General features: G+C 54.0%; 2 protein-coding genes across 7 annotated transcripts in view; one reads left to right on the top strand and one right to left on the bottom strand.

The window, feature by feature from the left end:
* ADCY7 (adenylate cyclase 7) overlaps positions 1-27,947 on the top strand; it is a 60,321-nt gene that overhangs the window by 27,508 nt on the left and 4,866 nt on the right. For all 6 annotated transcript variants that reach the window (XM_084757145.1, XM_084757144.1, XM_084757148.1 and 3 more), the window contains exons 2-22: positions 768-858; positions 8,599-9,008; positions 11,128-11,331; positions 12,123-12,290; positions 12,920-13,069; positions 13,370-13,518; positions 14,611-14,722; positions 16,773-16,900; positions 18,382-18,540; positions 18,691-18,823; positions 20,937-21,128; positions 21,397-21,431; positions 21,806-21,886; positions 22,046-22,118; positions 23,114-23,211; positions 24,505-24,589; positions 24,824-24,949; positions 25,689-25,787; positions 26,407-26,582; positions 27,157-27,325; positions 27,507-27,662. In XM_084757145.1, coding sequence (XP_084613271.1) covers positions 8,838-9,008; positions 11,128-11,331; positions 12,123-12,290; positions 12,920-13,069; positions 13,370-13,518; positions 14,611-14,722; positions 16,773-16,900; positions 18,382-18,540; positions 18,691-18,823; positions 20,937-21,128; positions 21,397-21,431; positions 21,806-21,886; positions 22,046-22,118; positions 23,114-23,211; positions 24,505-24,589; positions 24,824-24,949; positions 25,689-25,787; positions 26,407-26,582; positions 27,157-27,325; positions 27,507-27,662 — 2,664 coding nt within the window. In that variant the 5' untranslated portion in view covers positions 768-858; positions 8,599-8,837. The remainder of the gene's footprint in view (positions 1-767; positions 859-8,598; positions 9,009-11,127; positions 11,332-12,122; positions 12,291-12,919; positions 13,070-13,369; positions 13,519-14,610; positions 14,723-16,772; positions 16,901-18,381; positions 18,541-18,690; positions 18,824-20,936; positions 21,129-21,396; positions 21,432-21,805; positions 21,887-22,045; positions 22,119-23,113; positions 23,212-24,504; positions 24,590-24,823; positions 24,950-25,688; positions 25,788-26,406; positions 26,583-27,156; positions 27,326-27,506; positions 27,663-27,947) is intronic.
* On the bottom strand, positions 9,023-11,103 carry LOC311583500 (metallothionein-1-like). Its single transcript, XM_084757164.1, has one exon. The coding sequence runs from the start codon at positions 9,609-9,611 to the stop codon at positions 9,426-9,428; it is 186 nt and encodes a 61-aa protein (XP_084613290.1). The 5' UTR covers positions 9,612-11,103; the 3' UTR covers positions 9,023-9,425.

Here is a 27,947-nt window from a genome sequence, read left to right as displayed (position 1 = left end):
GGGAGTGTAACAATAGGCATAGAGGATAAGAATGAGATTGGAAGGGCTGGAGCGATGGCTCAGTGGTTAAGGGCACCACCTGCTCTTTTAAAGGTCCTGAGTTCAATTCCCAGCAACCACATGGTGGCTCACACCATCTATAATGTGATCTGATGCCCTCTTCTGCAGATAAAGCACTCATATACAGTAAATACAATAAATAAATCTTAAAAAAAAAAAAAAAAGAATGAGATTGGAGACTTAGCCATTAGGGCCAGAGCTATTTTTTTTTTTTTTTTTGGAGGGGGAAGGGGTACTGGGGTGGGACTGCTCTGGCTTAGTCTGTATCCACTAGGCATGACATTGACCATGTAGAGTTTCACGGGAAGCTGTGTATACCAAGGGCATCTGCTCTACCACAAGGATGTGTAGTGCCAGCCCCCGTGGTAGACATACTTTCAGGCATTTGCTGTCACCAACAGTGGAACACAGAATCTTGTATGCGTCTCTGCACACATGCAAGAGCATGCACACAACCAGTTATGGCAATAGATCTGCTAAGTCAAAAAGTGTCAGTGTGTGCACCGACACACATGCCTGCCGCGAGTGAATGCGAGTGCCTGTCTCACAGACTTTAAGAAGTAAGCTCATCTTTGCCAATTGGTAGTTTTAATTTGCATTTCCTGTACTTGGTGGAGGTGACGTCATCTTTCCCCCAAGTTTCTAAAAGTTACCTTTTCTCTGTTCTCTGTGTTTGTGATCTCCTCTCACTCTTACTCTTTTTGTAGGTGTTCTGCTCCTATGAAGAGGGTCAGCTCCCCGTGGTGTGACTTGCAGATGTATTTCCCTTGCTCGACTCTCCTGTTGGTTATTCTTTTGGTAAGTTTTCTTTCTTTCTTTTTTTTTTTTTTTCTTTTTTAAACCAAGTAGTAAATTTTGTTTATTTAAATGCTTGAATTTGTCAGTCGTCTCCTTATGGCTCCTGAGTTTGAATCAAGTGAGGAAGGCCTTAGCCAGCCTGTTGGTAGTGGCGCACACATTTAGTCCCAGCACTGAGGAGGAGGCAGAGGCAGTCGGATCACTGAGATCGAGGCCAACCTGGTCTATGGTTTCCAGAGAAACCACATCTTGAAGAGAGAGAGAGAGAGAGAGAGAGAGAGAGACAGAGAGAAACAGAGAGAGAGAGAGAAGGAAAGAAGGAAGGAAAGAAGGAAGGGCCGGCCTTAGCCATGTCAGTGTTGATGTGCAGTGTTTTCACAGTCTTCTGCCCTCTTTCGACCTGTGTTGTTTAAAGGCTCACATGCTCGCTTCTGCTGATCTCTAGATAGTTAGGGCACCAGCTTTTCTCTTGCCTTCTGTCCATCACAGCCACTCAGCGTCTGGGTGAGGCCCTCTGCAAAGCGTGAAGCCAGCAGGCAGCCTCCTGACAGCTGTGTGGCCTGGGCCTGGCACCACTGAGGTCGGGGAGGCTGGGTAGACTTCCGCTTTTGGTTCCTTCCTATCAAGGGAAAGGCGATCAGAACCCTGCTCTGCGTGGGTGTGAAAGTGTTTCCATTCTAGAGGGTGGGTGGAGCTGGGGAAGGGCAACGTTTAAAAGAATGAATCACGAATAATGGAATTTGGAGCACAAGGTGGGCACGGAGCCAGTGAGATGGCTCAGCGGGCAAAGGCACTTGTCAGCAAGACTGATGATTTAGGGGTAATCCCGGGATCCACGTGGTGAAAGAAGAGAAATGCCCCCTCCCACCCCAAGTTGTCCTCTGACCTAACATGTGTGCCCATCCACAAAGTAAATAAATAAGTGTACCAAAAAAAAAAAATTATAATAAAGAAAAGAAGAGGTGGGGGCAGAGCTGATGCTCCTTGGGACGTCTGGCTGGCCGCGTGTCAGCTAGCACGTTGCCCGTTCCCACTGGCTGCAGAGTCCCAGCAGACGTGGCATGGAGGCCCTAAGTCCTCTGCTTCTTGGAGCTTGCCCTAGGCAGCTTCGGTTGGCCCTGGCCAGGTGCCTGGCATGCGGATGGCGTAACTGGTTTTGGAATGCATACCGAGAAAAGAGTGAAGGAACAAACGAATGACTGACTATCAGGGCCACCAAGCCCCTCACCAGATGGGTGGCACACACCTGTTGTATTTGCATTTTAACTGAGAAGCTGTGCTGGCCCAACCCCTGGGATCTCAGCACTCAGCACTCAGCACTTCTGAGCCTGAGGCAGAAGGATCTGGAGTCTGAAGCTGGTTGAACAACATAGACCTTGCTACAGACAGACAGGGGCTGGGGAGATGGTTCGGTGCTTAAGGGCCCTTGGCTGCCTTCCAGAGAACTGAAGTTCAGTTCCCGGCTACACCCGGTCGCTCACAACCACCTGTAACTCCAGCTGTAAAGAGATCCGGTGCTTTCTGCTAGCCTCCACAGGGGACCCCAAACCCTCCCTGACACCCACACAGAAAAAAAGCCACAAGGATGTGGGAGCAGCTCCTGTGTAGCAGTGGGAGAAGGGAAGACTGCAGTGCCCGGGACCACTCCCAGCCTGCCCTTGCTTTGTCCTCAACCTTCAGGGTCTTTACCACGTGAGGTAGTTTCTACCCAACGCCCAGCAAAGTCCAGATCAAGCTGAGACCTCGGAGGTCTTACATACTGCTTTTTTTTTTTTTGAAAGAGAGGAAATTGAGGCCTAACTCAGGCTAGGGCCTTGCCCAGGGCCACACAGCAAGATGGTGACTGGTGTGACAATCTGGACCATAGCTGTGGCCTCAGGGCCAGGTGAAGCCAGCCCGGAGGAGACAGGAGGCTAAAGTTAGTTACATTGGGAGTCTGATGATTCTTCTGCCTTGGCAGGCAGGCTCTCCTGAGGAGATGGGGGTGGGTGGGAGCCACACTGGGGCCTGGGCCTGCTCCTACCACAGTTATCTCTCTATGTTGGGCCTTGCTGCTAGGTGTTGCTCCTGAAGCACTTCCTTGACCTAGATTGGCCCTTAGCTTTGGACTCACATGTCCCTTTGTCCTTGCAAGCTTGGCTCAGCAGGCCTGCGGCTCTGCGCACCCCCTTTCCATCCAGAGAAAGTCAGGGCCCTCGCAGAGTGTGAGCAATACCGCTTCTCCACCAACCAGTGCAGAGCTGCCTGAACCCCGACACCTGGGAGCTAAGTAATGCGGAAGGCTGCAGGCTCCTCTGCGGTACCCTTGTGTGCTTGCTTTTTGGCTGATGGCTGCTTTCTCTGTTTTCCCTGCTCACTCTAGGCCCTGCATCCCCACCCCGTGCTGTTGAAAGCCTACCGTTGCCATTACAAAGACTAGCTGGGACCAGCTGAAGGCTAGACAGAAAAGCATATTCTGTCTGGACCCTGTTAGGAGGCTGGGGTCTGGGCAGCAGATGCTGAGTTGGAGGGCAAGCATGGAAGCCATGGCCCACAGGGCTGTGGGGGCCAAGACCACGCTGGGGAGGGAGACACAAGTGGAGAAGCCATAGGATGGGGTCATGTGCTCCTCAGGTTTCCTGGGTGCCCCTCACGCTTCTGGTAGCTTGTGCGTGAAACCCAGGGTCTTCTGAGGAGCTGGCTTATGGTGAGACCTTTTCGGCAGTAAGGAGTCTGCTGGTGATGGTGACACTCCCCAGTGGCCCCACCAAGGCCCGGGAACAGGGTCTGCTGTGGGTGTGACAAGAGTAGTAGATTGCCAGGCCCGGGTGGGGCCAGGGCCTGGTGGGGCCTCTCTTCCTCACAGGCCTACAGAGGGGCCCTCATGCCTCAAGGCCCCCACTTCCCTTTTCTGAGGACACCAGGGCCCTAAGCCTTCGGCAGCTCCAGGCTTGCTGAGGAAGCTGGAGAAGGGTTCTTGCCAGTTTTGTTTAGGTAAGGAAGTGGGTACAAGCATGGGTGGTTTAGAGCCACAGGGGGTGAGGGGGTGGCTAGGTCTCCCAAACACCCTAAAGGTTCAGCTGTGTGCCAGTCTGTGCCTCCTGTTACTGTCTTACTCAGGATTATGAACACCACTGGTCAGGATCGATGAGGAGGTCCCAGCCCTGCCTGGGATACAGGAAAGGAATAAACACATGGCTTATTGGGTTTCCTGGATGAGGCACGCCTCCTGGATCCCATTGCTTGGTTTTGTCCCCGACCCTATAGGGCAGAAGGAAGTGTCTGATGACCTCTGCCTCACCCCTACCCGTTGTTACCATCATCTTGTCCTGGCCTTATGGGATAAGGACAGGGAAGGGGTCGGCATTTTGAGGTGTTAATGGGCTTTCTGGTTGTTAGTTCTGTGAGAGTGAGAGGCAGGCTGGGGAGTGGGCTGTGCATGGCCTGTGTTCAAATCATAGCTTTCTGTCTCACTAGCTGTGTGACCGTGACAACGATCTGGCCTCTCTGAAGCTCATTCCCCATATCCGGGAAATGGGAACGGGAGGCCTCCAGGCAGAGTGCAGATTTAAGGACTGGGGCCTGGAGCAGTTTGTTTGTTGGCTAGGCTGGTGGTTACCAAGCCCCAGAGAGTCACCTGTCTCTGCACGGCCCCCAGTGTTGGGGTTTTCAGGAGTATGCTCAGCTTTTTGCATTAAAACAGCACATGCTCTTACCCCCTGAAGTATTTCCTCGGCCCAGCTACAGGGGCTTTTGAGCGAGGAAGGAAGGAAGGAGGCTCTATGGAGGAGCTCTGAACCCTGTCCTGGTGCAGTGCATCTGGGTCTAGCCTTTGGAAATAGCTCAGGGTAGAGCTTGGCCCCAGGAAAGCCGCAGCTGCCGCTGGGTTTCTGATTGTCTTAGCGGGCTAGGGGGGAAACTTGGCTTCCTGCATTCGTCTGCTCAGCTGTTCCGAGAGCCAAATGAGAGAGCCCTGGGTGGCCAGAATCCTTGTGTCTGGTGCATCTCATTGTCCACTTTCATCCCGGGGCCACTGTCGCTCAGGAAGTGGCTTAATTAAATCCATAAATAAAAGTGTTCACCCGGCCTGGTTTCCCACAGGCATAGGGCAGGGGTGGGAGTGGCGGGGGCTGTTGCCACAGCTTCTTCGCCTGGCTCCGTGCTTGGGGGAGATAGGGTCACGGCTGGAACCAGGCGCGGCATGTGCATGTGTTGAGTATGCACATGTGTCCTGGTAGCCCACAGCTTGGGCTTGGCTTTGCCTAGAGGACGGAGCGTCTCTGGAGAGCTGTCTTGGCCATAGGTGTCTGGGGTTTCTCGGCCCAGTAATCCTAGCCCACGGGTGTTTGGCATTGAGCCAGGGGGTCAGGCAAGACTGCTGTTTGTGTGCTTGTGGCATTTGGTTTAGTCCCTTAGAGTGGCAATAGAGAGGCCTGGGCCCAGAAGCTGTGGTTTGAATCCCAGACCTCTGGCAAGCACCTCCAGCTGTGCGATCTTAGACATGCTACTGTGCCTTGCTGGGCTCAGCTCTGCGTCTGTAATGACAAGGTATGAATGTGTGGGCAGCAACTGCACAGCTTCTTCAGGCTGCCCTAGCTGGGCCCTGCTCAGGGATGGGGCTTGCTCTGTTCTGCAGAGCCCACGGCACAGGGCTGGGCACACACAGATGGTGCTTGGTCAGCCCTTTCTGTGCAGTTGAGACTGGCTTGCCTAGATACAGAAGAAGCAACTTAGGGAGCTGATGCGAACAGACTTGAACTGCCAGCCTGCGGCAGACAGGATTCTCCTGGACAACAATTTCCAGTGTGCCTATTGCTGCAGGCCCTTGCGAGGCCTGGGCTCTTGCCTAGTACTCCTGGACCTCTTTCTCTGAAGGTTCTGCTGGCAGCTGACGGCTTGTGTCCTTTGACCTCCCTGTCTTCTTATGACCAGTGGGCTGCACACTCTGTGCTTTCAGTCCTGTTACCCCCAACTATGAGGCATACGTGAAGGGGGTCGCCAGATGCCCGATGCAGGATGGCTCTTCTATGAGGCTTCTGTTGGAACAGGGCGGCTGCTTTCAAGTGGAATCTGTGTGTAGTCGCTGTCATAACTGGAGGTTGGGAGGGCCAGCCTGTGTTAGTCAGGAGTCTCTAGAGCAGCAGCACTCACCCTAAGGGTTGTGACTCCTTGGGGGTCGAATGATCCTTTCACAGGGTTCATAGGTACCAGATTTCCTGCAGATGGAATATTTGCATTATGATTCATAATCACAGCAAAATTACGGTTATGAAGTAGCATAGAAAATAATTTTATGGTTGGGGGATCGCCACAACATGAGGAGTTGTATTAAAGATATATACGATTTGTTAGAGTGACTTCTTATAGGCTGTGGCCTAGGTAATCTGACAATGGCTGGCTATCAACGGAGGATCGAAGAATCAGTAGTTTCCTAGTCCACGCAAGGCTGGATGTCTCAGCTGCTGGAATCCTGGAGAAGCAGGCTCTAATGCCAGTGAAGGTGCAGCCCAGATTTAAAGTAGATCTTTCCACCGTAGAAGATTAGGGCTGGAGAGATGGCTCAGTGGTTAAGAGCACTGCTTGCTCTTCCAAGAGGTCCTCAGTTCAATTCCCAGCAACCACATGGTGGCTCACAACCATCTATAATGTGACCTGATGCCCTCTTCTGGCCTATGGGTGTACATGTAGACAGAGCACTGTATACATAATGAATAAATAAATCTTTGAAAAACAGATTAGGGGCTGGAGAGTTGGCTCAGCGGTTTAAGATCACCGGCTGCTCTTCTAGAGGACCTGGGTTCAACGCCCCCCACCCCCAGCACTCATGGCTGCTCCCCACTGTCTGTAACTTCAGCTCCAGAGGATCTGACACCCTCACACAGACACACCATGCAGGGAAAAACACCGATGTACATAAAATAAAAGGAAATCATTAAAAATTATGTTTCAGAAGAGCCAGATTAAAAGAGGTGCTTCCCACTCCAAACGATTTAAGATAGACCCCTCACAGGCGTATCCAGCTGCTCGGGTTTTAGTTGAATCCAGATATTGTAGAGTTGACAACCAAGAATAGCCATCACAGCCTGCACCACGAGGAGGTAGCCTGGGCAGACACATCACAGGCTGGCTAAGAAGCCCTTTGGGAAAACACAGTTGTATTGATGATTGGATGATGGATGTTGATGTCAAGCATAGTGGGGGGTGAGGATGGGAGTTAGGGGTGAGGGTGGGGTGGGGGTGGGGCTCTGGTTAGCATTGGCAGCGTGGAGTCCTTTTGTAGTAAAGGCTGCCTTGTCCTTTTCCCTGACTCTGCTTTCTGTCCTGTGAGGTAGAGCTTGCACACTACATGAGTCAGTGTCAGTGGGCCAGGTGTGCTGGCACTTCCCTGTAATCCCAGCTGCACAGGAGGCCAAGGCAGGAAGATGGCAGGGTCAAGCCCTGCTTGGGCTATAGAAGGAGTTCTAGGCCAGCTTGGGTGTCTTAGTAAGCTCCTGTCTCAAAAAGAAAAGGAAAAAAGAAGGACTGGGGCCGTAGCTCGGTGATAGAGTGTTTGCCTAGCATGTGTGAGCCTCTAGGTTCAACTCCTGGTACCAGAAAAACCTTCTCTGTCTGTGGGTCCCTTTAACACATCTCAAGCTGGGTGGTACCTTTACTCCCAGCCTGGTCTACAGAGTGAGTTCCAAGGCAGCCAGGGCTACACAGGGAAACCCTGTCTCAAACAGAAACAAACAACGAACCTACAAGAAAGCCCATCTGGGGCTGGAGAAATGGTTAAGAGTCCTTGGGGGCTCTTACTGAGGCCCTGAGACCTGTTCCCATTGTCCATGTTGAGTGGCTCACAAATGCCCCAGGCCACCTTCTTCTGATCCCTGGGCAACTGCATACATACGGCATACATATACACTCACACATAGCTAAAAATAAAAAATCTAAAAGGAGAAAACATAGTTTTACATGGATACCTAGTATAACCCAGGTGCAGGGCGTTGTCCTGGTTGAAGCTGTCAAGTTGAGCCTGTTGTCTCTGAGCATCCCCAAACCATCTGGATCCTGAGACTGTCCTTAAGTCCCAGGCTGCCAGGACCTCAGTTTGGGACCCTATGGCCCTGAAGACACAGACTGAGCCCCAGGCATCTAGACAGTGTGCTGTTCACACAGGAACCCTGGGAACGGAGTGGAGGTTTAGACAGATCCCGTACTGTGCTCATCTGATCTGGCAGGTGGCTTTTGTGAAGCTCGGAGAACAAAGAAAGGTTGAGCTAGAAGGCTCTGTGGCCATCAGTAGGGATCCACTTAGAAAGAGAAACGCCTGTGGCCCAGCCTCACACCACGCACACGATGCTAGGAAGTCGGTCACCAAACAGGAAGTGGCTTGGTCAGGCTTTGAGTGGCAGTGTGCGGTGTGAGTCTCCATGGTGACGAAGGCACTGTGGGTCTGTGCCATCCACTGTGGTAGCCACAAGTGATGTGTGCCTTAGGCAGTGACTAGTATGACGGGGCGCTGGGAATTTATAATTAGAGTATTGTTATATAGTCCAGGCTGCCTCAAACTCAGAATCCTCCTGCCTCAGCCTCCTGAATACAACTACAGCATGGCTTCCGTAATTTCATTTTTAATGACTTTAGATTCACATATGCCCACGTACTGTATGGAACTGTAGTTTTCAAAAGACTTCACCTAGCCCTGCCTTTCCTTGTGCCAGTTCTTTCCTGATTTGGCCCATTGACATCAAATGGTTTTGGTCTGCATTGACTCCACAGGTCTGAGGACCTGGATGGTCCTATCAGCTCACCCTAGACACCCTGAAGACACCAGTGGCCGGAACAGGTGCCACACGCTGATGGAGCCACAGGCTCTGGGTGCCTCTGCCCAGTCCTGCCTGCTAGCCTCAGAGAGGCCAGAGGCCTAGGCCACACAGACAAGTGTCAGATGCGGACAGATGCATCTCAGGCCGTAGGGCTCCTGAGCAGGCTGCTGGACCAGGCCACTGGGGAAGACGATGCCAGCCAAGGGACGCTACTTCCTAAATGAGGGAGAGGAAGGCCCCAACCAGGCAGCACTCTACGAGAAGTACCGCCTCACCAGCCATCACGGGCCCCTGCTGCTCTTGCTCCTCCTCGTGGCTGTGGCCACCTGCATTGCACTCATCAGCATCGCCTTCAGCCAGGAGGTAAGGCCCCGCCCGGGCTGTGGCTCTCCGGCCTTCGGGCTCCGATGGGAAAGCATCAGCACACGGGTGCCTGCCTAGAGCTTCATCTTCTTCCTCTGTGAACCTCTCGGTGGGAGGAAAACAAGTCAATCTGAATTTAATCTTGAAGTCTGGTTGATTTAAGCTATTACATGAATAATACCAAATAAATCACTCTTAAATTTCTTCACCATAAAATTCATTCTGTTTAGAACCTGAGTCAAGCCACAGGTAGTGGAGGCTAATCCCCCACCACCACCTTTTTTTAAAGAACCTAATTGGCTTTTATTATTCACATATTTATAGAAAGGGGGTTAAGGGAAAAGGGTGGAGCTGTATGAAAAACTCTGGGGCGGTCCAGCACTACTATTTACAAGTGGGAGCACCATTGTCCCCACATCAGACACAGCAGGTGCACTTGTCAGAGGCGTCCTTGCAGACACAGCCCTGGGCACACTCGGAGCAGCCCACAGGGCAGCAGGAGCAGCGGCTCTTCTTGCAGGAGGTGCACTTGCAGTTCTTGCAGCCACAGGAGCTGGAGCAGGTGCAGGAGCTGCTGGTAGAACAGGCACAGTTGGGGTCCATTCCGGGATCTCGTGAAGCTGGAGCTATGAAGCAAGTAAGGAGCTGGCAGGCAGGCAGGCAGGCTGATGGAAGTCATGCCTTTAAACCGAGCACTTAGGAGGCAGAGGAAGGCTGATCTCTGTGAGTTCAAGGCCATTCTGGTCTATAGAATGAGTTCTAGGACAGCCAAGGCCACACAGAGGAATCTGTTTTGAAAAACAAAACAAAACAAAACAAAAAATAAATAAATAAAATAAAAATAAAAAAATTCCTCCCTTGTCTGACCATGGCAGACATCACCAATCAATCCCTATATTCCTTTCAGAATCTATGATCTCAGATTTTTTTCTTCTTCTCATCTTCCTTTTTCTTTCCCCCTTTGCCTTCTCCTTTTTCTCTTCTTCCTCCTCCTGTCCCCTTTCTCTTCCTCTCCTTCCTCTTTTTTATTTTATTTTATTTTTTGAGACAGGGTCTCATTATGTAGCCCAGGCTAACCTTGAATTCATAGCCTCCTAAGTGCTGGTGTAGGATCCTTATGACTGTCAGGGCAGATATTACCAACATGGCTCCCGCTCCTGACCTGTGTCCTTGCTTTCCTGCAGCCACTTGCTGTGTGCAGTTGTTGGCCACTCAGCATGTGACCAGTACGACTGAGAATCTGTCCTTATAATCTTCATTTTCTTGCTGATTGTTGTAGATGCAATCAGAAGTTCCTGAAATAATATCAGAGGCTGCAGGGAGTTCTGCGTTGGGTAGCCAGTGTCCTTCAGGGTGTGGAAAGGGACAACCGGACCTTGCAGCGACAACACAGACACCATTTTCCAGAGGCTGGTGGTGCTTTCATTCTTGTAAAGCTTAGGGTCTGTGGGGGACCCAGGATATTCTGGGTGCATTCGTCATCTTCTGGACCCTTCACACCGTTTGCACCTCTACTCTAATGCCACCCCTCTGTAGGATGGCTGCTCTTTGTGTCTCTCTGAAGCCGGTTCTTAGTCAGGCACAAATTCTCCTCCTCCAGACACTTAAAAAAACCAAACCAACCAACCAACCAACCAACCAAACAAACAAACAAACAAAAAACCAAGATTTATTTATTATTATGTATAGAGTACTCTGTACTGCATGTACACCTCCATGCCAGAAGAGGGCACCAGATCACATCATAGATAGTCACGAGCCACCATATGGTTGCTGGGAATTGAACTCAGGACCTCGGGAAGGGCAGTCAGTGCCCTTAGCCTCTGAGGCATCTCTCCAGCCCTCCTCCAGACACTTAAGCAGGGCTTTGCTTGAGAAAAGGCCCTGTTCTGGCTCCTGTGGTCACCTCTCCGCCACAGGAGAACAGTGGTCTCTTAGGGCAGGGTTGGGGGTGCCCAAGCTGCTGCAGTGACTGGGAAAGGCAATGCTAGCAAGGCCTGGGGGTTATGGTGGGGGAGATCACGAGTCAGGGGAGCCCAACAGTGTGGAAGGTGCTTGATGTCCTCCTGAGTCGACTTCCTGGAGGACCAGGTGCTCTGTGTCTGTTTGCTCTACCCAGGCGCCTTCCACACACCAGGCTGTCCTGGGCACTGCGTTCTTCATGCTGACGCTGTTTGTGGCTCTCTACATACTGGTGTACGTTGAGTGCCTGGTGCGGAGATGGCTGCGGGCCTTGGCTCTACTCATCTGGGCCTGTCTCATGATGCTAGGCTCTGTGCTGGTGTGGGAATCCTGTCAGAAGAAAGCCTATGCGTGGGAGCAGGTAAGAGTGGGAGCTGACGTCACTGGGCTTAGGCACCGGCAGCTGGAGCATGCAGCCGGCAGGCAGCTCCTGCCCACTTGTGGCAGTGGGCCCATGGAAGTGGGCCAACACAGCCTGTAGACACTATGGTGCTGACTTTCAGGTGGCCCACAATTGACTCTCTTCTCAGAGGAGGGTCGCCTCGGGTAGCTGGCGTTTTGTTTGGTTAGGGACGGCAGGATTCCAACCCAAGGAGGCAAAAAAGGCGCGAATGGATTGGTGTGCCAGGAAGAGCTGAATGGGACTGGCCCCCTGTCCCAGCAGCCTGGACACTTTGGACTCTGCTCTCCTCTACTGTCCCCAAGCAGAGGCTGAGATGCAAGCCATCTCAGGTGAAGGCTGGAGAGCTCCCTCAAGCAGCTCGAACCTTGGGGTCGAGGTGCACCGGCCTGGCCTGCTTAGCCTCCGTTGCTGTGAGGTAGCATATAGTCTGATCAAAGCCTGTTCCTTTTTCTGTGGTTGGGTGGAGTCAGGTTCATGAAACCAGAGACTGGGAGGGCAGGGGGAGTGAGTGAGGATGCGCTGTCCCTGGGCAGCAACAAGTGATCCAGCCCCAGGCAGCGGTTTCCAGGCCAACAGCCCCGAGGGCCCTGACACAGACGGTAACTCAGCATTCTGCTGGTCCCTCCCATACTGCTGCGCGTATGTCACTGTGCCTCACCATGTAGGGGAGAGATGAGAGGTCCCAGGTTGGGGGTGTCCCAGGATGAGGGGCCTGGGCCGTGTTGACTCTCTGGGTACACTGTCCCCAGGTGCCTTTCTTCCTGTTCATCGTCTTTGTGGTGTACGTGCTGCTGCCCCTCAGTACGCGGGCAGCCATCGCTGTGGGGGTGGTCTCCACTGTCTCCCACCTCCTGGTGTTTGGAGCTGTGACAGGAGCTCTCAAGACATCCACGTCCAGCACACAGCTGGGGCTGCAGGTGAGGGTGACAGAGGCTGGGTGGGGCGGGCTCTGGGCCTTAAGTTTTGGGACTTGTTGTAGGCAGGTGGCCACAGGCAGGGCCCTGTACTCTCTTCACTGCTGATCTTAGGATAGCCCTGTTCAGGGCCCTGTTGTGGTGAGATCCTGCCCTGAGTGTCTCTCCCCAGGGCCTGGCCTGAGGTTGATGGCACCCCAGTCTAGGTGGTGGTGACTCTATTGAGTGGGTGTGTACCCTCATTTACATCACTGGGGTGTAGGGATGTGTCTTCCTCTGACTGGCCTGGATATCCGCTTCTGGGGAAGAGGGCAGAGTTCTGGGCAGCCAGCCGGGTACTGTGCTGTCTGTGGCTGGGTTTGGTGTTCAGTGAGGTGGCCACCATTTCCTTGGAAGTACCTGGACTCTGGCAGGGTATGTGTCTGGTAGGGCAAAGAAGGCCCAGACCTGGTCCTGTGATCATCGCAACTCATTAGGGAATCAGTCACCAAGTGGGCCTCAGTTTTCTGTCTAACCCAGGACATGACAACCTAAAGAGTTTTTGAGGTCAGGCAGTGGGGACAGATGCCACCATGTCTGCTGTGGGGTTGGTACTGAGCAAGTGTGCCGGCCTTGCGCTCGGCTTCCCTCAGCTCCTGGCCAATGCCGTTATCCTCCTGGGTGGGAACTTCACGGGTGCCTACCACAAGCACCAGCTGCAGGATGCTTCACGGGACCTCTTCATCTACACCGTCAAGTGCATCCAGATCCGCCGGAAGCTGCGTGTGGAGAAGCGCCAGCAGGTAAGGACCTGCATCCTTTCTGCCTGTCTCCCCGCCTACTATGTACCCGGCCTTGACCTCCCTCCATTGGGCTGAGTGCTGCCCGTGTGGCTCAAGTGGCTGGTCCCTTGCAAGTGGGAGGGCGTGTCTTGGTGATGGGTGTAACCCAGAAGGAAACCATGGCACTGTGGGCAGAATCTGTGGGAAGAGTCATGTCCAGGCTGCGAGCCTAGGGCATGATAATCCTCTCTGCCTGTCTCCACTGGTCCTCCCACTGGTCCTCCCACTGGTCCTCCCACTGGTCCGCCCTCCCGTGCCCAGGAGAACCTACTGCTTTCGGTGCTCCCAGCTCACATCTCCATGGGCATGAAGCTGGCTATCATCGAACGTCTCAAAGAGGGTGGTGACCGCCGCTACCTGCCTGACAACAACTTCCACAGCCTCTACGTCAAGCGGCACCAGAATGTGAGGTGAGCAGGGAGTAGGAAATGCATGGTGCACGTCCTCTGAGTATTCAGCCGCCACTCCCCTGGCCCTGGGCAGATGGTGTTCCATAGGGAGCTTCAGACTACTCAGGGATTGGTGGTCAGGCCCTTCCTTGGGCCTCCGTTTGTTTTTGTTCCTTCAGGGGGAGGATCAGATTAAGGCTATTAAAGGACTGAGTGTGGTTCTATGGGAAGAAGGCGTGGAGTCTCTCCAAAATCAAAGCAGTCCAAGGGAATTTAGCTGCACAGTTGGGTAGGGCACAGAGGGCCTCCCTGATGATGATTCTCAAAGGAGGTAAAGCTCCCGAGCTTGGTGACCAGGTGCCTCCTGTCCTTACTTGGCCTGACTAGTTTGACAGGGTGCAGGATCTCTTGTGAGATATAATATGGTCATTTGGAATTCCTGACATTCTGCCTAAGGGCCCGCGTTATGTCCTAGCAAACATCTATTAGCATCAGTTAGGGCTGCATCTATCTACCTGGGGATCTTACAGGCCCTGGACACACAGGCAGCCAGGCCTGAAGGCATCACCACCTACCTCCCGGAACCTCAGCCTAGGTGGTTCTCAACCCATGGGGTTCGACCCCTTTCGGGGGGGGGTCACCTAAGACCACTAGAAAACACAAATATTTACATTACGATTCATAGCGATAGCAAAATTATAGTTATGAAGTGGAAATGAAATAATTTCATGGTTGGGGGAGGTCATTACAACATGAGCAACTGTTTTAAAGGGTGGCAGTGTCAGGAGGGTTGAGAATCACTGCTCAGTTTGCTCATTTGTGGTTTTTTCAGGGCCCAGGGATGATTGGAAGGAGGCGGAATTGTATCCTGGGAGTTCAGGTCTCTTGACTCCCTGGGTGCAGGTGCAGGTGCAGGTGCAGGTGCAGGTGCAGGTGCAGGTGCAGGGAGGTCAGGCTGTAGATGGTCTGCTTTGTCTTGCTGTAGTGAAAGGCTCTGGAACTAAGATGGGTCAAGCTGGCTGGAAGCTCCTCTTCTGGCCTTTGGGGGCTGATGTGGGGAGAGGCGGGGCCGCCTCCTGGGGGTCTGATCCAAGCCCTGTCCACCTGGACCAGCATCCTGTATGCCGACATCGTGGGCTTCACTCAGCTGGCCAGTGACTGCTCGCCCAAGGAGCTGGTGGTCGTGCTCAACGAGCTCTTTGGGAAGTTTGACCAGATTGCCAAGGTAAGCCTGGGCGTGCTGTCAGCCTGCTGCTGCCTTCACAGGGTGTCATGTGCTCCCTGGGCTGGGAGTGGGTGGAGCCTGGGGCTGAATTTTAGTGTCTTGGTGGTAGATGGTTTTCTGAGTACCCCATATGCCCGGGGTGCCAAGGTGCAGAAGCTTGTTTCCCGCCTTAGCAGGAGGAGAACAGGTCACAAAGTGCACAGCTAGGGTGTTTGTGGGTCCAGAGGCTCAGTTGGGGACTTAGATGTGGAACCTGTAGGGGATGCCTTCTAGTCTGGGAGGCTTGCCTTATCTGGGGGTCTGGGAGCATCCAGAATCAGAGTCTTAGCTTGACAAATTTCTAGGTGAACTGTGCACATTAAGAAAGCTTGAGAAGCTTTCAATAAAGACCCATGGCCCAGTGCAGCGGCGCACTCCCAACAAGAGGCAGGTGGAGCTCTGTGCTTTGGGGCCAGCCAGGACTACATAGTGAGACCCTGTCTCAGGGAGAGGGAGAGGGACAGGGACATGGACAGGGACAAGGAGAGGAACAGGCGGAAAGAAAGGGTGGGGGAGGGAGGGGAAGAGAGAGGCAGAGAGAGACAGAGACACAGAGACTCAGGCTTGGAGGAGGAAGGGAAGCCAGTGGGGCAGGGAAACAGGGCCTGGAATAGACACAAAGATCTGTTTCCTTGACATGAACACAGTTCAGTGTGTGTGGAACAGAGTGTGAGGGAAACAGATAAAGACACAGTGGCCTAGGCAAAGACTGGTGCTGAGGAGCCTGGGAAGTACCGAACAGGAACGGATTTGAAAAAAAAAAAAAGATTTATTTATTACATATACAATGTTCTGTTTGTATGTGTGCCTGCCCAACAGAAGAGGGCACCAGATTATATTATAGCTGGTTGTGAGCCACCATATGGTTGCTGGGAATTGAACTCAGGTCCTCTGGAAGAGCAGCTAGTGCTCTTAACCTCTGAGCCATCTCTCCAGCCCCAGGAACGGATTTTCATCCTTTAGTGAATCTCCCTGTGGCTCCTGAGTGTTGGCTCAGCTGTGTGACTAGGGCTTCCCTTCTGACACTCATGTCCCACAGGTTATGTGCTTTCAAGACCAGGTGCAGGGGGATCAGAAGCTGGTTGAGCGCTGGCTGGACACAGTTGGCCCTCACCCCTGGGGGGAGGGAACTTAGATGTCACTGCCCCAGCCGGGCTGCCTGCTGGGGCACCTGGGATAGAAGGTGTTGAGCAGGGTGCAAGAAGCTGCAAAGCAAAGGCCGGCGACCACACCGGGCCCCTACACGTGGTCCCTGCTGGGGGCTTGAGAGGACTAGTGGCTTCAGCACAGTCTCTGGTGGGACTGCTGACGTCCATCCAGGACCCTCTCTCTCTGAGCATGCCTGTGGGGGACCCAGACTCACCTTTGGTTGGCTCCCTACTGCACCTTCCCTCTCTGCTTTCCCCTACACTCTAGGCCTAGCAGCATAGCATCCCTGGGCTTACCTCCCGCTGGCCTCTGCGTAGGATGCCTGCTATAGCTCCTGCCTGACTTACTCTAATTTGGCCACGCTAGTTGCCCTGGTTTTGTTTCAAGTAACTTCCTGGCCTCAGGGCCTTTGCACATGTTGGCATGCTCTTCTTTTAAGGGCTGTGTGGGCTCTGGTCCCCTGGGCCCTTCCTCTTTTTTCCAGTGCCACATCTTCTCTTTGGGTACATCTCCCAGTTGTGTCGATTTAGTTCCAACTTCCTAGTAGCATGCACATCCCACAGCTGCAGGATTTTAAATCTGTTGTCTGCTACTTAAGTCCTGTTACCTGGCCAGGTTTACAGAAGATGCTGAACACACTGCGTAGATAAATAAAACACAATCCTTCCTGCACAGCCCTTACTAAGCCTTGTTTTCATATCTGGGTCCCTAGCTGGAACTCTCCAGGTCCTTGGGCCCCAGTCCTCTTGCCAAGCTCGGTAGCAGCTACCGAGCCAGAACTGAAGGCGCCGTTCCTGGCAGGGGGGAATCCGGCTGGCCCCACACCTGCCCTGAGCACATCCCTTGCTCGCTTACCCTGCAGGCCAACGAGTGCATGCGGATCAAGATCCTGGGTGACTGCTACTACTGCGTGTCAGGCCTGCCTGTGTCGCTGCCCACCCATGCCCGCAACTGCGTGAAGATGGGTCTGGACATATGTGAGGCCATTAAGTAGGTGCAGGCGGGCTAGGGCACAGGATCATGTCCCTTACCAAACTCCAGACTGAGGTGGGTGGGGCATGGGGCCTGCCTGGATTCTCACAGTATGCCATGTGGAGGATTCAAACTCTTTCTGTTGGCCACCCTTCCTCTGGGCTTCAAGTCCTAGAAGCATCTACAAATCTAAGCTAGACCAGGTGTGGAGGTGCATGCCTTTAATCCCAGCACTGAGGAGGCAGAGGCAGATGGATCTCTGTGGGTTCAAGGCCAGCCTGGTCTATATAGCAAGTTCTAGGACAGTGTAGAAAGACTCTGTCTCAAAAAACAAAACAACAACAACAAAACAAACAAAAACCAAAAAACCAAATGGAATAAAAAGCTGAGCTTGGGCAGCTGGGCTCCATCCTTCCAAGGACTGAGACAGCAGGAGGAGCTCAGGGCAGACAGCAGGGAGGCCTTCCACAGGCTAGGTCAGCCTCTTTGCTTCCTGTTCCTCTGGGAAGCTGCTGGTGCTAGAGACCTCACTGTTCAGCAACAGGATGACCTGCATCTTCTGGGCCCTTCTGCTGGCATTGATCTGATGGTGATGGTGAGGTGCTCAGGGCCATGCAGGGGGAATCATGAGGTGATGGAGGTGGCCTGTCCAGGTAGCACAGGAGATACTCCCTTCAGTACCACTTTGCTCCAAAACCGTCCCCAAGTAGTAAGAGTCCACAGTGCAGAGTGCCCGAGATGCCTGTCATGTGACCCCACAGGTCGCCACTCTGCATTGTGTGGAGGCAGCTTTGCTTATCCCCAGTTCTAGCAGTGGACAAAGATGCTGGTGGTCTTGTGTTCCTAACAAACAGCTTGCCTGAGGAGTGGAGAGCTCTGCTCATACCCGGAGGTGGCATGGGTGCCGTGTCCTGGGAGGCTCCACCTTGGAGGCTCCTTGTACTGAGTGGGACTCCCTTTCTCTCTTTTTTAATTTTGTATTTATTTATTACATATACAGTGTTCTACTTGCATGTATTCCTGCATGCTATAAGAGGGCACCAGATCTCATTATAGATGGTTGTGAGCCACCATGTGGTTGCTGGGAATTGAACTCAGGACCTTTGGAAGCCAGTGCTCTTAACCTCTGAGCCATCTTTCCAACTCCCCTGAGTGGGACTCTCACTTCCTATAATTGGGGTAGAGAAGCCCCCAGGGTCCTTGTCTGGGTGTCATGTAGGGCTTAGCACCCCCTACATCTTGGCAGCCTCTTCAGTGCCAACCAGGGATGCCAGGCAAGGGGCACCAGGACAGAGTGTGGCCCATCCGCATAAGTGGCATTCTAAGTTCCTGCCTGTTATGCCCTTTAGCTGGATGTGAGCTCGCACAATTCCCACGGACAGGATGCGTGGCCTCTCTGAGGAGGGGCGGTCTCTGTCTCCCTCCCTGGTGCCCTGCCATACCCAAGACTCCCAGTGTGGCTCTGAAGCGGCGGTAGGTGACAGACCTCTCTGCTCCAGGCAGGTTCGCGAGGCCACAGGAGTGGACATCAGCATGCGTGTGGGCATTCACTCGGGGAATGTGCTGTGTGGGGTCATCGGGCTCCGCAAGTGGCAATATGATGTGTGGTCCCATGATGTGTCCTTGGCCAACAGGATGGAGGCATCTGGAGTCCCCGGGTGAGGTTCATCAGGGTTGGAGCAAAGGCCAGGGTGATCCCCGGGAGGAGTGAAGTGTGGAGGCAGGGGATGGAGCCAGCCCACCTGCTGTGCATCCCCAGAGTGGGTGCCCGGGGCCATGGTGTTTTTATCTGACTTGGGTCTCCCCAGCCGGGTGCACATCACAGAGGCGACACTGAACCACCTGGACAAGGCGTACGAGGTGGAGGATGGGCACGGGCAGCAGCGCGACCCCTATCTGAAAGAGATGAACATCAGGACCTATCTGGTGATCGACCCCCGGGTACAGAGGGCTTGGGGAGTGGGTGGGGGTTGGGCAGCCTGGGAACAGGGTCTCAACTACTAGCAACTGACTCACAAGACTGTGACGAGGTAGCAGAGACTAGCCCAGAAAAAGAGGGCACTTCCTTGAAACAGGAACATTCCTCTTCCTGTTTTCTGTAAGGTGTGGGAGTGAGGGCTGTGTCAGTGACTCCAGGTGCAGAGTTAGTGTGCAGTCCCATGGGGGAGGCTAATTGCAGGAAGGCCTCCTGCCAAGGCGCGAACTCCTGTGAAGAAGGCCTAGGGAAACAGAATAGCCAGGCAGCCTGCTCCTGGAGCAAGCAAGTCTGGGGCTCTCAGATGGCTTGTTCCTGTTGTCTCTTCTCCTGGAGCCCAACTTGCCCTCCTAGCCCAGTCGGAGAGTCCCCTGTGTTTGGCTGCTGGCTGCTCCAGGCTGGTAGTTTGCTGCTTTTTGCAGTCTGTGGCCTTGACCTCCTGATACATCCTTGCAGTTTGCTCAAGAATGCTGCTGTCAGGGGCTTCTCCCAGCTCTCTGCATCCTGGCCCTTAGTTATGCTTGCGGGGGAGTGGGGGTGGGTGGGGGGTGGCAGCTTGCAAGCCCACCTAGCCTCCACTGCCTGCCTTGGTTGCTTCATGTCTTCCTGATCTTGCTGATGTTCCCCAGGGCAGCCAGCCACCGCACAGGAAAAGCCCTGTTCCTAGGCCTTCCTGCCCGCCATGTGTTCCTGTTTATTTATCGTTTTCCTTGTTTATTGTCATTCTGCCCCTGGCCCTCCAGCCTGCAGATGGCCCAGCTCAGCTCTGAGCATGCACTTGGTGGTTTTGAAATGGATGAAGCCCCCAACCTCAAAGACATCTGCAGGCTTAGTTCCAAAGCCCGCCCCCAGGGCTGCCAGAGATTGAGCCAGTAGAATTGCAGAATGCTGGCCAAGACTCCAGCCGGGCTCCAGAGAAGCAGCAGCATGTGTGTGGCACTGGCAGTGTGGAACTGTTGTCCCGCCTGGCCCCTCTCTCCAGCTCTCTCTCCAGCTCTCTCCTTCATCTGTTCAGTCACACAGCTGACAGTGTAGAGGGGTCTGGAGGTCTCCAGCCAGCATGTGACCAGGCCAGGCTTGCTAGCAATAGAAGCGCCTCAGAGGAAGGCCCTGACTTCTAGACCTGGGAACTCGTGCTCACTGTACGGCTTGGCTGTCGTTTGCACAGACCCTAGGCCTTTCGGGGGGTGGACCTCCACATCCTGGTCCTGGCCTGAGTAGATGGAGAGCGGTGAGGATTTAAAGAGGTTTCCATCTTCAGAGACAATGCAAGTTTCCAGTAAATTTGCCATTGTGCTTTGGCCAGGGTCTTGGGCTTTGGGTGGGCCTCTGCCTGTTGGTGCTGGCAAGCCTGAAGAGATGGGCTGAAGAGAGAGGGTATCTAAGGTGCTGGGGGCTGGGGAGACAAGAGTCTCAGCAGATACAAGGCAGTCTATGCTTGTGTCTGACGACACTGGGGCTCTTTCTTTTCTTCTCTTGCCTCCAGCCATACTTGGCTACTCTGACTGGGGAAGGCCCAGGAATGTGTTAAGGGGAACTTGGGGCTCAGAGACACGAGGACAGAGGCAGAGCTGGACCCTAACTCAGGGCCTGGCTACGCTACTGAGGCTCCAGAACGGTGCAGGGTCCAGCAAGCATATGGCAAACCATGGGCATGGAGCTGAGCTTAAGGCTGGGTGTGGCACTCCTTCAAAGGCTGCCCTGGAGTGGCCTGTGCCTTAGCAGCTGTGTCTCTGGGTTCAGGCCAGCACACGTCCTTTGCCCACTGCTCTCACACTGCAGCATGTGCGAGCCACATGGGGGTGGGCAGAGCAAGGCTCATGGTTACCCCCTCCTCAAAGTGGTGCTGAGCTTGGGCTGTGCAGCCATCAGCCTCTTCCTGGCCTGGGACAGGGATGAAAACTGAGGCCTTAAGCTGGTCCCCAGGGCCGTCCATTCTCCAAGAATACTATAGGCTCAGAAATGTAACATTTTACCCTTGACCAGATCAGCCAGTGCTCCAGGCGTGCCGGGTCACATGCATGCCAGAGGTAGTTGAGAGGGGAACATGTGGGACAGGTCTTGTCTGTATGCTTGCAGAGCCAGCAGCCACCCCCACCCAGCCATCACCTCTCCAAGCCCAAAGGGGATGTGACTCTGAAGATGCGAGCTTCAGTGCGTGTGACCCGCTATCTGGAGTCCTGGGGGGCAGCTCGGCCCTTTGCACACCTTAACCACCGGGAGAGCGTTAGCAGCAGCGAGACCACCATCCCCAGTGGACGGAGGCCGAAGGTAGGTCCCCTTCTACCTGGTTGCTGGGTTAGGAGCCCTCTGAGCAAAAGGCTCCGCCGTAGCCTTGCTCCTTCAGCTGCACTGTGGGTAGTCTCTGCCAAGCCTCCATTTGGAACAGGAGGAGGTATTTGGAGAATGCTCTGATGGGGCCTGGAATATCCTAGAATCTCCTGGTCCTTTTCCAGTCTGAGAAAAGAAAGCCAGGCCCATGGTGAATGAGGGTCCAGTGTTCAGGGAGTGATCACTTTCTCCTTCTCACCCCTTTCAGACCATTCCTCTGCGCCGACACCGTACCCCTGACAGGTAGGCACCTTGCCTTCCCAGCACACTGCTCACTGGGGAGAGCTGTCCCAGGCTCCTCCTATGGGCAGGTGCCCTGAGCAGTCTCTGCCTGGGGCAGCATGGCCAGGCCCAGTCTGGGCCTCCATGGGTTTGTCAGGGCTCAGGTTCGTTTTCTGTGGGTGCAGGGCTCCCATAGAATGTCTGGAGTGGAGTGCTCACTGCGTGCTAACCCTAGGACTGGGTCAGCAGGGTACTGTGTGATGGTGGCGAGGAAAGGTGTTTCCTCTGGTTTCTGTGCTGGTTCTATCCTAGCGGAGGTGGCCTTGGTCTGGGGGGAAGTCTGGGCATGTGGGTCCCTGGGATGATGCAGCGGGGCGGGGGGGCTGTAATTCTAGGAGTGCATCCCCCAAGAGGCGCTTGGAGGATGACTGTGATGATGAAATGCTGTCAGCCATTGAGGGACTCAGCTCTACCAGGTAAGGCCTGTGACCTCTACCTCCTCCCTCCCGTAGCAGGGCTGGCCCCCTCATACTGGATATTGGCTCTGGCCTGTAGCTCCTTCCCTTGCCCTGGGGCTGCCTCCAAGAGTGAGGCCCTCTGCCGCTCTGGGCGCCATTTTGCTGCTGTTCCCGTAGGCCCTGCTGCTCAAAGTCTGATGACTTCCACACCTTTGGTCCCATCTTCCTGGAGAAGGGCTTTGAGCGTGAGGTGAGGCTGGGGCAGCCCCCGCAGAGGAACAGGCCGAGGTCTGGTGGGTGGGGCATGGGCTTCTGGCGTCCAGCAAATCCCACAGGGTGAGGAGGCCCCTGGGGATCTCTGCACTGGATGTTGGGGGTGGACAGGGCTCTGTGCCATCTCGTTTGCGTCTCTTTCTCTTGGCCTCACCCCTTTACCTGACACCATGCTAGAGATTTGTCCTTGAGATTTGGGGCAAGTGAGTGCTTCAGGGTTCTGGGAGAAAGACACCTCAAATACAGTCTCCTTGTTGAAAATCTGTTAGCATCTCCTGCCTGGCTGTTGTGACACACTTTTGTGCTCTAGTGGCCCTGTGTGTCTAGAGCACCTTATGGCTCCCTGCAGGCCTTGGGCCATACTAGGATCTAACCTACCTTTTCCCCAAGCGGCCATCAGGTAGGTGGCAGGTGGCTTAGAAAGGAGCCTTCAACTTGGACATTCCAAAGCTGGTGTCCTTAGCTTTAGGCTGTAACCATTGGAGGAGAGGGTCCTGGCCTTCATGACCTTGTGTCCAAGATTAAGGGGAGGGTTCCTCTCCCTGGGGATCTGAGCAGAGTTCCGGGCCTATGGGTCACATGACCTGAGTCGACTCTGGTGGCATGATGGAGTGGTAATGAACTGGTGTCGTGTAGAGAGGGAGCCTCGGGGGTCTCTGCTTGTTTGTCCAGGGCCCAGATAATAGTCCTTGGCTAGGGGTGTGGTCAGGCCTACTGAACCACAGGAGCTCAGGCTTGGTTCCAGTCCATGGGGCCTGAGAAACGAAAGCAAAAACCTTGCTGGGTGCAGGGTATTGCCCATGCAGAGAGGAACTGTATAAGGTTGGCAGGCGAATGGCCTTCTGGGACACCACCCTTCAACTCCAGGAGTATGCCAGGCACTTTATTTTAGGATATGAACTTGGGGGTGGGGCACTGAAGAGACCTTGCTGGTAGCTGTCTCTGACAGTCATGTTCCCCGCCTTCCCTCAGTACCGCCTGGTGCCCATCCCCCGGGCTCGCTATGACTTCGCCTGTGCCAGCCTCGTCTTCGTCTGCATCCTGCTTGTCCACCTTCTAGTGATGCCCAGGTCAGCCCGTGATGGGGAGGATGGGGGCAAGCCCACTGGGGTCCAGCTAGATGGGGTGGTGACCATAGCAGGACCCAGCAGAAACTGGCAAGGTGCTTCATGGCCAGTGACCCTCCCCACCGGAGCAGGAAGATGGCCCCAGAGCTGGGGTGCCTGGACTTCCTTGTGACTAGGTGTGAAACTTTCCCAGGTTCCTCTGTCTCTTGCCAGGTGCCATTATCTGTATGGTCTTGGCCCCTACACCCTAGAAACAATGGGCATTGTCATTTCCCTCTTTCAAGTAGGGAACTTAAGACTTATAGGAATGGTGGTATCCAGTCTGGACTCCAGAGCCCTGCAATTCCTCCTTTAGGTTCTGGATGGTCAGGGACAAGCGGCTAAGGCCAGAGGGAGCAAAGCTTAGCCGCAGATAACTTCCAGAAGGCAGTTAAAACAAGCATGGTTGTTACTGTGAGATTGGACGTGCTTAGTAGACTAGACAGGGTTAGTGAGATGGCTCCGCGGGTAATGGCACCTGCCAACAAACCTGACGACTCAAGTTTAGTTCCTGTCACCCACGTGGCTAAAGGGCAAATGTGACACCAGAGGTTGTCTCTGACCTCCATGTGCATGCTATGGCATGTAGGTGCTTACATTCACACACAGACACACATGCACAAAGACAAATAGCAACTAAGTATGGCAGCCTAGGCCTGTGATTCCACAGCACTCTGACAGAGGCATGAGGGTTGCTGCAAGTTTGGGGCTAGCCTGGTCTACATAGTAAATTCCAGGTTAACCCAGGCTGTAAGACGGTGTATCAAAACCAAACTAAATAGAATATTATATATGGATGATTACTATTTTTTTTATTGGATTTATGTGAGTGTTTTGCCTACGTGTATGTATTTGTAGCAAATAGCTGCTTGGTGTCTGAGGCTGTCAGAAGAGGGTGTCAGGTCCCCTGGAACTGGAGTTAGAGGTGGTTGGCCACCACCATGTGGGTGCTGGGGGTCAACCCTGGATCCTTTTGCAGGAGCAACAAGTGTTCCTAACCACTGAACCATCTTTCCAGCCCCCTACACAAATGCTTTTGTGTTTTGTGTGCCAGCCAGGGTCCCAGAGGCTAATGATGGGACTCACATCTTAGAAACTTGGCCCCTAGGGGGACTTGATGACAATCTTCACCTTCAAGACTGTTGTTTGTGGGACATTTGGATGCAGCATATCCCCTGGGGAGGGACAGGTGTTCATGAAATGGAGAACTGGGACTGGTGGACGGGACCTGGACTCATATTTTCCCCTCCTTTCCAGGATGGCAACTCTGGGCGTTTCCTTTGGGCTGGTGGCCTGCCTGCTGGGGCTGGTTCTAAGCTTCTGCTTTGCGACTGAATTCTCGGTGAGTGGGTCCCCGAGTTCAGTGGACATATCCTCAGCCCTATGGTCTATTCCTCCCAGGCAGTCTTGCTTTGGGCATCGGTTGGGCGCCTTGTCTTACGTCCAGGACCATTGAGTCCCTGCAGGCTGCCCCCAAGTCCTCAGCCTCCCAGGCTGGTTAGTGCCATCCATCCTTCCTGAGTAAGGCTGTCCTTCATCCCAGCTGCTGCTTTGCATGACTTGTCCCTCTCCATAGAGGTGCTTTCCAGGCCGAGGTACGCTCTGGGCCATCTCGGAGAGTGTGGAGACACAGCCCCTGCTCAGGCTGTCCCTGGTTGTGCTGACTGTTGGCAGCCTACTGACTGTTGCCATCATCAACCTGGTGAGTCTTGGGGTCAGGACAGCAAGCCCTAGCGGGGCTGTGTACCAAGGGGCTGTCTCCTGGGGAAAGGGACCATCTTTGACCTGGGAAACCTAGATTGTAGAATCCCAACCTTGTTACCTGAACAGCTCCATCTGGTGTGACCTCCCTGCCCCCATAGCTCTGCAGTGATCTGTTGGGTCCCCACCACAAGCTTAGAGCTCTTCATCCTTCAAGGAAGGGCTTGAGGCACCCAGCAACTCTATAGGTATGTGCTGGGAGCAGCTCCTCCTTCCCACAGTCTTTGGAACTAAAATTTCTCAGTAAGGGGTAGACTTGCCCTCTGATGCAGGTCATACGCTGGTAGTTGCAGAGCAGCCCGCAGGAGCTCACATCCCTGCTTTTCGCTCTTTCCTTTGGAACAGAGGTCTCCTTCACACTGTGCCCCTGGCACTGGATGCTGCAGTTTTGGTGATGTGCTCTCATGGCCCCCTCTCAGAAAAAGAGGGGGCTCCTGAGAGGGCAGATCCTAGCCTCCTCCCATGCCTGTCCTGGGCTGCTGCTGTTCTGTTCCTCCCCTCCCCAAGTACTCCATACCTGGGTGGTTGCTGTGGATAAGGCCACACACTGGGCTCAGCAGAGAGCCTAGTACCCAGCCTCATGGTATCTTTGGTGCCCATAGTAGTCTTGGGTCACCTCCCTTGGGCCTGGCAGGTCTGAGTCCCTGGATATACTCTAATGACAACCTGTCTCCCCGTAGGCACTGATGCATAACCCAGGCCCAGAGCAGCCGAGAGACAATGAGACGAACCCTCTGACTTCAGGGAACAGAGTTGGAATCCCATGCAAGCTCCTTCCAGTGAGTATGCTCATCCTGGCATCCCCCAGCACCCAGCCCCTGGCTCAGTCTTCTAGGGCTACCTGCTCTTACCGGGCCAGAGTGGACAGCTCACGGTTTGAAGTCTGAGTCTTCAGACTGTGGAGAAGACTGAGTCCAGTGTCTCCCAGCATATGTAGAGAAGGCAAGGTCCAGGCCACCAAGCTTGTTTCCTGCCCACCCCAATGCCAGGAAAACAGGAAACAGGGTCTTGGCTGTTTGCTTTAAGCTTTGGGGGTGGGCAGGGAGTGCAGACCAGCATCAGCTGAACTAGGGTGTGTTTGGGTCACTTTTTCTGTAGAGAGGCTAACTGAGGCATTAAAGGAGTAAAGGGCTGGGCCCAGGGCTGCTGACATAAACCAAGGTCTGTGCCTGGAGAGGCCCAAGGCAAGAGGAGTCATGAGAAAAGTGGCAAGACTAGGGATGACCATCGTCACACCAGTGTCATGCAGCGCCCCTGCTGACCTCCGCTGGAAAGGGATGCAGTGGGCCAAGATGGTACAGACGCCTGGCCTGAGCCCCTCAGCAGGAGGGGGCTGGCAGTGGACTGTTACTGCTAGCCCGCTTCGGGTGACTGACAGGACATTGTCCCCACCTGCAGTACTACACCTGTAGCTGCATCCTGGGCTTCATGGCGTGCTCTGTTTTCCTGCGGATGAGCCTGGAACTGAAGGCCATACTGCTGACGGTGGCCTTGGTGGCCTACCTGCTGCTCTTCAACCTCTCCCCATGCTGGCACGACCCAGACCACAGCACTGAGAGCAATAGTACAAACAGGTGGGGCCTGATCTGCTGGTGCCTTTCTGTGGCCCACTGCTGCAAGCCGTCTTGTTTTGACCTAGCATATGGCCAGAGCCAGGTCTCGAGCAGCCAGAGCTGGGTGTATATGGTTTACTGATGTGTTCTTGGGGGGGGGGGGGGGAGTCCTGGCAATCAGACTCCTCCTGTTTCTGGGCCAGTCAAGGGGTAAGAAGGGAGCCTTGAACCACTTTAGTCTGAGCTGTGCTCTAGAGCACCAATGTCAGAAGTGCAGACCGCCTGTTTCCTCATGGGCAGGTGCACTCGTGTGGGTGGAAAAGGCACTGCTGCAGCCTTCAAGGCTTTGGACTGAGGAGAGGAATTGGCTCCCATGTGGTTAGAAGCGTGAGGACTTAGGGGAAAAAGCCCCACCTGCCATATTCTGGCCAGGTCCCCATGCCAGTCTACAGTAGCTGTTGTGGCTCCTCCCGAGGGAGCTCTTGGCTGCCTTTGGACCCTCATTTAGCAGATGGGCCTTTTAGAGTGACCCAGAGTCCCTGGCTGAGGCTTCTTCCTTGCACATCTGTAAAGTGTTTACTCCCTACTCCCTTAGGACGTGTCAGCTCCTGTCTGCTGAACAAAGCATGCACAACCACACCCTTGCTCTGGAGGCTCAGGCGACTGCACCCTCCCCCAGCAGATGTTTAGAGAGAGACCTGAAGACCATGATCAACTTCTACCTGGTCCTGTTCTATGCTACCCTCATCCTGCTGTCCAGACAGGTTTGTAGGCTCCTTGCCCAACCTCTGCAGATGGCTGGGGCTGAGACACCAGCATGGCAGGGACCTTTTGTGGAGGTGCTGGTCTTGTTCTGCACAGGACTGGGCAGGTGGACAGCACTGCAGGTAGGCGGGTGGTGTGTCAAAGCTGTGATAGGTATGACACCAGCTCCCTGGTTTGCAGATTGACTACTACTGCCGCTTGGACTGTCTGTGGAAGAAGAAGTTCAAGAAGGAGCATGAGGAGTTTGAAACGATGGAGAACGTGAACCGCCTCCTCCTAGAAAATGTGCTGCCAGCGCACGTGGCTGCCCATTTCATTGGTGACAAGGCAGCTGAGGTGTGTGAAGGGTAGAGTGCCCTTGTTGGCAAAGCTGGCCTACTCAGCAGTACCCCTGAGAGTGTGCTAGGTGCAAAGGCAGGCTTGCAGTCAAGTCAGAGGTCCACCAGGGGCTGTGGGCAAGGAGCTTTACCTCCCTGGCCGTAACTTCTACCCTGAAAAACAGGTCGTGAGATGCTGGGATGTCTGTCATCTGGATGTTCTGTACTGATGAGGCATCTATACTTCCATGAAGAGCAGATGACAAAGCCTTTCTGACAGGAAAACAGGCCCAGTGACAGCTCA

Source organism: Acomys minous, assembly GCF_964271855.1.
Source record: "Acomys minous genome assembly, chromosome: 14".
NCBI classification, from domain to species: domain Eukaryota; kingdom Metazoa; phylum Chordata; class Mammalia; order Rodentia; family Muridae; genus Acomys; species Acomys minous.
This window is presented reverse-complemented; position numbering and strand designations above follow the sequence as displayed.

Coding starts and splice junctions, on each gene's coding strand:
- LOC311583500 (XM_084757164.1), bottom strand. CDS start 9,611: ATGGACCCCAACTGTGCCTGTTCTACCAGCAGCTCCTGCACCTGCTCC.